The sequence below is a fragment of the Dysidea avara genome, chromosome 1 (assembly GCF_963678975.1).
Source record: "Dysidea avara chromosome 1, odDysAvar1.4, whole genome shotgun sequence".
NCBI lineage: Eukaryota > Metazoa > Porifera > Demospongiae > Dictyoceratida > Dysideidae > Dysidea > Dysidea avara.
In genome coordinates, this window is record NC_089272.1 from 27,395,887 (window position 1) to 27,407,449 (window position 11,563).

General features: G+C 38.4%; 1 protein-coding gene across 1 annotated transcript; it reads left to right on the plus strand.

Moving 5' to 3' along the window:
• The first annotated feature begins 1,914 nt into the window (after positions 1 to 1,914).
• Positions 1,915 to 10,529, plus strand: LOC136249370 (nose resistant to fluoxetine protein 6-like). The gene is made up of 2 exons (XM_066041341.1): positions 1,915 to 1,982; positions 8,364 to 10,529. Exon 2 carries the CDS (start codon positions 8,369 to 8,371, stop codon positions 10,424 to 10,426), a length of 2,058 nt encoding a protein of 685 aa, XP_065897413.1. The 5' UTR covers positions 1,915 to 1,982; positions 8,364 to 8,368; the 3' UTR covers positions 10,427 to 10,529.
• The last annotated feature ends 1,034 nt before the right edge of the window (positions 10,530 to 11,563 follow it).

Sequence of the window (11,563 nt, forward strand, 5' to 3'; positions counted from 1 at the left end):
TCTACAAATTATACAACAAATTTAGTGCACCAGTATTTTGCATGCAGTCTTAAAATGAAGCATATAAACATTATGCAGTAATGTCTTATAGAATGTATAAAGGTAGCTTCAAAACAGGAATGTGACAATTATATAGTTACTATTTGGCAATATTTGTGTGTGTGTGTGTGTGTGTGTGTGTGTGTTGTGTGTGTGTGTGTGTGTGTGTGTGTGTGTGAGTGACTACACATAGACTTTGAGAGGAAATAATTCCCTTATCCAAATTCCACAGTTGAAATCAATTAATCATTGATCAAAAATTAATATTCAATACAAGCCTAGCTGATATTTGACCAAGAAGTTACTTTATGATATGGAGCGGTTATGAACTAGGTATGTCCTAAAAGCAAAACAATACTTTGAGATATATATATATTGACCAATACAGTTTTTTGTTATTGTTGTCGTTGTTTTGTTTTTTAAAGTGGATGAAAATAGCTGGGTCGCTCCACAATTTCCTTGAAGCGGGACATATCAGGGGACCGAAAGTACCTTCAAATCAGTGTTTGAGCTTAGCTCAAGTTAGATGAGACGTGTTTGAACAGGCCTCACGATGGTAGCTCAGAGAGATTCCTCCTTGCAACCTGCGACTTGAGCTCAATTTGACTGGCCTTTGATCATGATTGACGGTGAACTGTTTTCTATTATCTCCCCACTCTGGGAGGCCCTGAATAGTAATGCTATATCTACAGATGGCTATTAGCTGTTCAAAATAATTTTTAGATATTGTCACCCTGGAGCAAGCTTGCCCTTTATGGAAGAGATTAATGTTTGGCCTCCCTGAGAAACAACTGTCGTTCTTGCTACGTGCTGGTTGCCAACTCCTGTCCAGGTGGAATATAATTACTAATCCAAAGTGTGCTCTTTGTCAAACTAACAAGCCTACCACAAATCATATCTTGATCGGATGTTCTGTTGCTCTCGTTCAGGGTAGGTATACTTGAAGGCATGAGTCAGTCTTGCAGGTTTTTGTTCACGGACTTTAAAAGCATTTACCTAAATTTTTTAAACTTTATGCTGACCTTCCAGGTTATTTTGCCAGTGTCAGCCCTCCTAACACTATCCTCACCAAACTTTCTAGCTCCCTTAGCAGACTTGACTTGGTCTCGGTTTCTAAGGATTCCATCTACCTGTTTGAGTTGATTGTTCCCGCTAATACCCAGCAACACTTATTGGCTGCAAGAGTTCGGAAGGAAGATAGATATGGCTCTTTACTGTATGATCTTCAACGCACTGGATTAGTTGTTGATCTTATTTCTATCGAGATAGGATGTCTGGGTCACTTTATGCCAGAAACTCTTGCTCAAGTGGCTACTGCTTGTTGTGTGTTGAAGAAAACTGTCTGGTCACTGTTTGAGCAGGCTGCTCATATTGCCATATCATCTCCTGCTCTTACAGAATTTTCAATTCTAGAGCTTCCCCGGCCCGGAGTGGGATCTATTGGACTTCTTGACCTGAACTTTGTTACTGTGTAGTTATAATTTTGTACTGTGTAAGTTAAGTAATATAAGTCTTGCCAGGGCTCCTGCACTGATCACTCTGGCTATCAGTGTACAGTACTAGTAACCGTGAGTCTGGGCCCCTGTTTGTATACTAGTCTTAATAATCAATAAGACATTTATCATCATCATTCACTCCAATTCAATCGATTGAAATAGGTCTTGCTGCTGTTGTTATTGAGGACTTTACAGTGACCAGCACTGAAGGTCTGACAGCAACATGTGCTGCAGCCTTAGGATTACCTAACCTAATTTCAAGGACTTAGACTTAGTGACTTGAGTTGCGGTGCAAAGCTGCTCAACACACCCTCCACAGACATCTCAAATTCACCGCGCGCCCCTCGCACTGCCATCACACATCACGGAATCGATAGAATACATCCTCCTCGGTTCTTCTTCGTGGTATTCGTGTGCGTATTCATTTGGAGCTACATTCTCAACCAGGTTAATATCTGTTTTGTAATGTACGTATGTAGCTACAGGTACTTAAGGCGTATTTTCCACACTTTCGAGGCCTGGGTAGGTAGCTAACGACGTGAAATTTCGTAGGTCCGGGCACCGCAAAACTTTGAAATTTCATAGACCATTTTGGCTCGTTACCTACCCCTCGCCCTCTTCAATAAAACGTTCGGCCGCAGTACGACACCTCGTACTACACTCAGAACCACGTCACTTAATTGCAACTCATTTCGTGGTGCATCTGCAGTACAACGTTTGTTGCAATACGGTTAAATTGCATTGCAACAACAGTGGTAACTGCAAATGTACCGTAAACTGTTACTTAGCTTTATGCGCCTATCAATGTAATGCCTGACTACCACAGGTACAAGGGGAAGGCGGGGTTGGTGGGGCCGGGAACGGACCGTTAACAAGTTTTCCCGAGGTGATGGGGATTTGTCACGGTCCAAGAAGCACACCGATGTAGCATTTCATGGTCGTTGACTTACTGCATGTCTGTCATTAGTCTTGCCCCTATCCGGGTCTGGGGGCCAGACTAATCTGTAGTCACTAAAACCTGCTTGAGGTAACTTGCAACTGGTGAATAGCTACTCTGTCACGTATACGCGATGGGCAGTTATGCAAATTCCAGCTAACCCCGGGTTTTGCTACTGGGAGATTTGTTGGGGTATGTGGGGGTTGTATCTCCATGCAGTACCTCCTCAGTGGGTGGGGAATTGTAATTTTCAGTGATGCAAATCCCCACCTTCCCCCACCTCAACCTGTACTTGTGGTAGTGAGGCTTTACAATGATAGGTGCAATAATACAGCGATAGCCGCTATACTAGAAAGTTTGTACTGGTTAGAGAGTGATAGGTACATTAACCACATGTTGTATTTTGGATTGGCACATGATCTGCATGAAGCCCATAACTCCACAGTGGTACTAACTACTGTAATGAAATAGCAACCTTGGTTAGTACTACCATGTTTGGCGAGTGAGTGGATTTTGCCGAACTAAAATCTGCAAATTGTTTGTCCAATACAAATCTGTATTAGCTCTATGAAATTTGCCAAAATTTCTTCCCGCCAAACTTTCTGGCAATACGGTATGATAATGGTAGACAAAGTATGGTACGTACAGATTTACAGGATCAAACAGCATTGAACCTTCCACATTATTATGGTCGCATTTTGGACAGATCAGTTTTGTCTCATCCTCTTTATAGCCCAACTCAGATTGGATCACATGCTCAGTCACACTTGGCAGAACCTATAGATACATACTTGGCACTTGTAATCTCTCAACCAATAAGAGTTTTTTTTGCTATCTATAGACCATGCTTTCTTATTGTCCACATACATAATAACTTTATTTTGTATACCAATGAAACTATCATTCACTTTGGTGCTTGAGCAAACTCAAAAGAAATCTGGTGACAAATTAAATGGCCTGATAGTTTTGCAATATCTCTCTGAATCGAATAGATGTGCTTAAATAATGTCCTTGAGGTGTTCTGATTTTATTCTGGCTATCATTTTTAAAAGAAATCAGTTAGACTATGTATCTCATCAATACTGCAATGAAGTTAAAAATAATAGACCTTGGTCAATAATTGGTAACCTTATATACTAGCAACTTTATAAACTGCTCATCATATAACCATAAGTGGTTTCTCTAATTATGTGTAGCTTCCTTTTGTGGTATCATCCTTTGTCATTTGATATTTCTATCAGCCTGTTTACACTAGCCATCTAATTCAAACTATCTCACATCATAGCAGTTTCCAAGATAGCTAGTGTAAACGTGTACCTTATCAAATCATGGGCAAATCGTGAGATAGTTTGATTTAGTTTGAATTAGATGGCTAAAATAGAATTAGAATTCAAAATAGAATTCACATGGACACTCAAAAGTGAGTTCAACTTGTGGTGAGTAATCCCCAGTTTCTGTTCACAAGCAATCATCAGATGATGGTATTCATTGTAATTGTCTTCTATGCACTTTATATTTTCACCAAAAACAGCAACTCGCTTTGCAGACCTGACTGCATGTGAGTTCAACCCAGGTTGTGAATTCTACTGTTTTATAGGGTTGAACTCGCTTATGATATTTTGTGACTTTGAGGTTCTTGTGACTTTGAGGTTCTTAGGAATGCGTTAACCTGTGAGGTTTAAAGTGACCATATGAAAAGGGTGTAAGCTAGGTAGATTAGACAGGTAAATAGTTCTCATAAAGTATTATAATACTGTATTGTAGTAATTATCAAGGAAAGAATAGTCAGCCTCCTTCATGACAACTTGACAGTATTACTTATACTCATACAACTGTTCCTTCAGAGTGATCCAACATACTTTCAACAAATTGTGACCTGCTGAGCAAAAACCGGCCGTTTTTGCACATTCCTTGAATTCTATTTTAGTGCATCTCTGTAATCTATTGTAACTAAAGAGTGGATAGCCAAAGTCTCAGCCTTTTGTTATGAATGGTCTTGGGGTTGTAGCGCTATAGATAGTTGAAACAGTGATAAACAACAACAAGAAGGGAAATAAATTACAGGTACTTAGATAATTGATCATAACTCACAAGTAAAACAAGCTACAAAGATGAGACTTGGCTCAATCTGTGCACCATGAACTGGGAAATCTATCAAGGTATAGTGCTTTCCCTGTACTCCTCTGTGTTGACAAAGAAGAGGGCCATTCCAACTAACGTTTTTACTGCATCGTAAACAAACGCCCATAACTCGCATATCCTTTGCTGTGCAAATATGAAACAAAGATTTTCTTACTCTCCATACATGGGTGAATCCAGTGATGTATAGTGTTTATTAATTTGAGCCCAATGTCAGTGCATATAAATGCGATTAAAGCGTGTGTAAATTTTTTGTGTAGCACTCGTATTTTTACCCAGTGTATTTCAATACAGTTTTATGGCAAACTATACTTTTGCGAAAGCATCCGGTTTTCGCTCAGCAGGTCACAATTGTTTAAGGAGATCCTCTGCTGGCTGGCAATCCGATGCATTCAGACAACTGTACTATAACTCAATGGATATATGTATGGTAGGAATTTTGCAACCTAGTAGGGACTATCACAATAAAAGGTGATGGAGCAAGGGAGATTATCACCTGACATCCTGATTTAATTCCTAAACTTTAATATCAGCATGCACGTGAGGAGATAATCACTTTTGTTTCGTCAATTTTTATTGTAATGGTCCCTATTAGGGCCTAATTTTCCTTCCACTTGTTTGTTTATCTAATCATTAAAATGCTATCTGAAAGGATTTCTATTTCATTTAGGGGTGAAACAAATATTAAATTTTAGGTATTCGAATATTCTTCAAATTAACGAATGAATTAACGAATTATTCTTTAAGAATTTTCTGTATAATTAGGTGCTTGAAAGGGACAAAATCACTTTGATTACTACTAAAACTTTAAATGTTAAAAACGAAAAGTCCTTTACATGTATTATTAAGATGAAAAATTATATTTTAAATGACAGTTTTCAGTTGTCAAAATGTTTTCAAGGTTAAATGTGTACATTATCCGATAACGAATATTTAACGAATAACGAATATTTCTTAACGAATACGAAATATTTCTTAACAAATGAATAACGAATATTCGTACTATTCGTTTCAGCCTTAATTTCATTTGTAAATTACAAGTGAATATTTTGGTATGAGGTATATAGAGCTTCTTAAAATTTAACCGATCATGCATGATTTGACCTATGCACACTATACGTACAGTATCTTCATTATACGACTTAAATCGGTATGGGTTGTATACAATCACTGGACTAGACTAGCGGACTGGACCACTGGACTTTACCCCTTTTCCGAATAATATTTGGGAAACTGGTTGTAACTATTGCTATAAATCATTAGGCTACTCCTCTCCCTTCCCACATGTCCCACACGTGCACACACACACACACACACACACACACACACACACACACACACACACACACACACACACACACACACACAAATACAAGAAAGCAGTGTGACCATGCCGGACTTGTCGCTGCAGTTATGATGGAATAGCAAGGCAGTTTACTGTTACCCCTTAATTTGTGTTCTCAATTTTGCTAAGTCGAATGACCTTTAGGGTGCATGTTCTGCATAACATACTTTATTATTACTAACACTTTACAGTGACCAGCACCGAAGGTCTGACAACAACATGTGCTGCAGCCTTAGGATTATCTAACCTAATTTCAAGGACTTAGACTTATTGACTTGACATAGTGACTGACTTAATGACTGAAAAGGTATAACAGAAAAGGGGCCAAAGAAAGGAAAAAAATCCCTCCAACCCCAGGATTCGAACTATATAAACATGTACTGTAAAATTTATTTCTGACAATAAGAAGAGTGGTAGTCATACAATGGAGATTATGCCAAGAGAGAGAAGTTTCATTGTAAAATAGTATATGGATCTTATATATAGTCAGCAATGTAACTAATAACTGCTTCTGTTCAGGATATAAGATTGATTAGCAAACGATAACTGCTGAACTAAATTGTTGTGCTAATTGTACACAATACTAAGATGAACAGGCAGCGCCAAGTAGACAGGTCCGCCTGTATTCAATGTAGCAATAGCTGCAACCAGTTGGCTGTACAACATGACCATCTTTCCTCCACCAAAACTTTTCCCATTCATCTTCCACTTCTTGGTGGAATTCTTTCACTAATGCCACACGCGTTACTTGTAATTATAATGAATGTTAAGAACTTTAGTTAAATAGCTTGTGTAGTATATAGCTTGTATTATTCATGGTTGTCTAGTGGTTGTGTTTTGTATTGTTAATTGTGTGCATGTGCTCTTGTAGGGAATAACAACATTTGCCGACTACTCTAAAACAAGAAAAAAAACCTGAGTCCGGTAGTCCAGTTCATAAGTCCAGTCCAGTGATTGTATACAACCTTCAGTATGTATTAATAGTCCATAATGCTCCACCTGAGGGATGTAATGCTTGTTCAAATAATCATGAAAGAGGGTGTAGCCGGGTTAATGCAATGGATGCATATTTATCATTAGTGAAACCCAGCTGCAGAGTGAAGCAATGCACAATTCAGACCACAACCCATGTTTCTAACATAGAGCAAAACCATGGCCACTGATTGAAGAAGGAAACTTAACAAGGCTCATGGTAATGCTGCACAAAAAATTCTTTTGGCTTGCCAAAAGGCACTTCTCAAGCATAGGTGACGATAACTTGGTAAAAGAATTGGCTGCTTAGCTCTAGTTTTTAATCCTCATGTAGCAAGCAATGAGGATTAAATACAACAGTGCATGAGTGTAGTGTAGCTCTGAATACAACAGTGCATGAGTGCTGGAGTGAGTGAATGCACGGGTGAGCATGTGAGTTAGTCGGACAGTTGGTGAGTGAGTGAGTGTCAGTGAGTGAGTGAGTGAGGGAGGAAGCAAGTGATGGGTGAGTGAAGTGAGTGAGTAAGTGGAATAAATGGAGTTAGACCCTTTTGGTGGTGAATTTGGTGGATTTTGGAGGTGTCTAAGTTACTTAGACCCTTTTCATGTTTACTTAGACCCTTTCATGTTTACTTAGACCCTTTTCATGTTTATTACGCGCACCCGGACTGGTAGCGTTGGTAACGCATCGCCACCTGAAAATTAATTTTAAACCTGTAACAGGTGGAGTAATGGCTTGTTTCTAGTAATGAACACTACATTTCTCTGTTACAAGCAGCTGTCAACAATGTTAAGGTACAACAACTACATAAAGGGTCTAAATAACTTAGACTTCAGACCACAGGGGTCTAAGTAATTTAGTAACCCTCAGGCCCTGTAGTAGCGTCTTCGCTTCGCTCAGGCGCCACGACACAGGGCCATCGGGTTACTAAATTACTTAGACCCTTGTGGTCTGAAGTCTAACTATTACTTATTGACATGATCACTTGCTATAAAACCATTGTATATTTTATTGTGATTGCTTGTTTTACTAGCACTTTAGAATATAAAAATTAAGTTTTTAGTAATGTTAAATGTGGAAGCTATGTGTCAAAGAAAATTATTAGAAAATACCCAAATTTATCAGAATAGTAAATGTTATTCGGATAATATGGATATCTATTTCAGCCCTTACCAACAATCAATTAGTGAAAAGCAATGCGGCCATTCTACTTTGTTTTCAGTGATGCCAAAATTGAAAACTCTTTGAGAAGCAGCTACAATATAGATTACTGTGCTTACAATTAGCCCTTGTGCCACTTTAGATGCCCATAGTTTCGCACACCCTTGAGAAATCTAACAGGTTGTAGCTGTATACTGCATCTACATTCTACACAATTAAATGTATTTCTAACTTACAGTAAATGAACTGTTATTGCTGTTCATGTCTCTGCAGTGATAATGCTGACGATTTTGCTACATCTGCTGTTTGTGATTACTGCTGTTGGAAGCTGCTGTGCCAGTTTATCAGATGGCCCTCAACTAATGTTTCCATCCCACATCAGTGTGAGTAGTAATTGTCAAGCAGTCATTCAGAGGCTGTCAGCGCTACAATCAACCCATCCCCAGTTAATGGCTCAGTATTGGGACTCCTGGGGTAAACCAAGTGATGGTATAGTATATGGTCACACTACCTTTCTTGGTTACTATGATGGGTGTATGGATTTGAAGAACACACCAGTGGGTGAAACAAACTATTGTATATATACAATGCAAATGAATATCACTACATTTTATAACCCATCAGAGTATCAAGATGAAGTGTGCTATTCTTCAGACTGTCCTGTACCAATAAATACTAGTGTGACCAGTAACATTCAGGTTGGAGTGTGTTATCCTTCAACATGTTCTTCAAATGAATTTGCATTAGTGTTGTCAAGGATGAATATTATCAGTGTTACTAGCATGACTGTTAATCCATTTAGTAATACTACACAAACTGTTAGTATACAGTTAACTAGTATTGGTGATTCCCCTACATTCTGTCCTCAAACTGATGTGGAGTATGATACAGGAGCAATAGTACTGATCATAATAATTGGAATCCTGATAGGACTTGTAATACTGGGAACATTTTTAGATTTCAGTGGGGCATTTTGTGATGGAGAAAGTTGTTGTAAAGCTTGCGATGGTATCATACCTAAAGTTATTCTGATGTTTTCTTTATATAGGACGATTCCCGAGCTTTTATCTACAAAACAGTCTTCTTCAAACATTAAAGCGGTTGGCTCTTTGAAATTAATTTCAAACTTTATTGTTGTTTTATTTCATGTCTACATAAATATTAGATCGTTCTATTTGCCACTTAGTCAAAATACACCACAGTATTGGGATAAATATCCTTCCAAAATGTTTAATCAGATAATTATGAATTCAACATTTGCAGTAGATACATTTTTTCTTATAAGTGCTACACTGTCATCTTATCTGACGTTTAAGGATATAGAAAAGTGCAATAAGTTTAGGATATTGTATTTTTATGTCAGTCGGTATCTTCGTTTGGCACCACTGTGTTACTTTGCAACATTTGTGGCATTCAAACTACTAGTCCATTTTTCACAAGGTCCCATGTGGCATTCGCCTGACTTCACTGTCTGTCAGTCAACTTGGTGGTATAATATTTTCTTTATTAACAATTTCCTTTCTCCTGAAGATATATGTCTTGTTCCTGTTTGGCATTTGGCCACTGAAATGCAACTGTTCATTTTATCTCCAATATTCATATTGACTTTATTTTATGCACCGATTGCAGGACTGATGATTATTGCTATATGTATAGCTGGATGCATTGTTGTTACCGGAGTTGTGGCTTTCAGCAATGACTACTGGGCTTCTATATATATCAGACCGAACTATGGAGAACAGATGCAAGGGTTATATAATCTTCCATTCTTTAGAGGTGTTACATATTTGGTTGGTGTAATTTTAGGCTATGTTCTTTACAAGAAGTACAGCATTGCTGATCTGCCAATTAGAAGATCGTTTAAACAGTTGTTGTGTTTGGTGATGTGGTTAACTGCACTATACCTGTGTAAGAATACATTGTTTGGAACTATTGAGGATATGAATGGTACTAGACGTTTCTCACAATGGGAGAATACAACTTTTCTGATGTTTTCAGGATTGGCTTGGAGTATTGGCATCTCCATTATTATCTTTTTCTGTAACACTGGCTATGGAGGAGTAGTAAACAGTGTTCTCTCTTGGCCTGGATGGGACCCACTAGTCAGGTTATCTTATGGAGTATACTTGCTAAATGCAATTGTCATTCATTACATTATTGGTTCACTCCATTCCAGTTTGGTATTCACAGACACTGTGCTAAATATGATCTATACATTCACTATGATAGTGTCAGTGATATTTGCAGCACTGTTATCTGTTGTTGTTGAAATCCCCCTATCAAAAATTGTATCACTCTGCTTCAAGCTAGCTGGAGAGGAGCCTCGTCAAAGATGACCATCTGTATTTTACTCATAAATGTATTTAGTTGTGTAGCATGCATGCATTTATGGTTAAATGGTTGTTATAAAAATTTTGTTTTCATTAATTGCTTTTTATTAGTCGTTAAATTACACAACTTTAGTGTACTAGTGCAAGGATATGTGCATTGCACTTTGCAGTCTTAAAATGAAACATATAAACATTATGCAGTAATGTCTTATCTATCTTCTATCTATATATATAAAGCTGTCTGTCTGTCTGACGGTTACGCTGCTTACTCACCAGACTTGGCGCGAATCGACATAGTCTGTGCTGATAATGAAGCGCTCATCATCCGCCTACTCTAAGATTGTTATCACGAGTTCACGCGTGCTTCTGTTCGGTCTCTACAGCGCGTAGAAGGCCAAGGTGTAGAGAAAACTTGAGCAACATTCCTTTGAAAACCACAGCACATACTGTTCAAGTGGTAGAACGCCTGACTAGCGTGTAAGCGGTCGTGGGTTCAAATCCACGTGTTGACAGATTGTTTTCTTTCTACTCAGTACCTTTTTGTGAACACCTTTTTAAAACACGACTTTTAGCTCATCATATCTTGGCATGCAAAGCACGTATCGAGGCGGTACTTTAGCGAAATTAAACGCCCATCATCTGGCAACTCGAGTGTTGTTGTAGCAAATCAATACCTGCTTTTGTTCGCTCTTTATAGGGCGATGAAGGCACTGGTGTAGGGAAGGATCACTGAAAAGTTGAGCTACATTCCTGTCAAAACCACTGATAAACAACTGTGGCGATTTGTGCACCTCCCTTAACCCCAAGTTATTATAACCAGCCACGGTTCAATCCCCGCCTAGGTCATAACTTTTTTTTTTCACTTTTGGGACCTTTTTGCTCTATCTGTTCCATGTAAGTCTTCATCTACAAACTCTTATGCTCAGTTTTTCAGCACTGGCACTGAATTACCTCACATAATAGGGACTCTTATAGCACTTTTGGGACAGGGCAGACAAATTGCCAACATATTTGTCCATCTGTGTGTTGGTCCAGTGTGTTGTATTAGAGTAGGTAAAAGCTTCTTTCACCAGTATCCAGAATATCTACATCTTTGTTTTAAGCACATAGGTGTGCACTGACATGAAAAACTGTTTGTTCAGA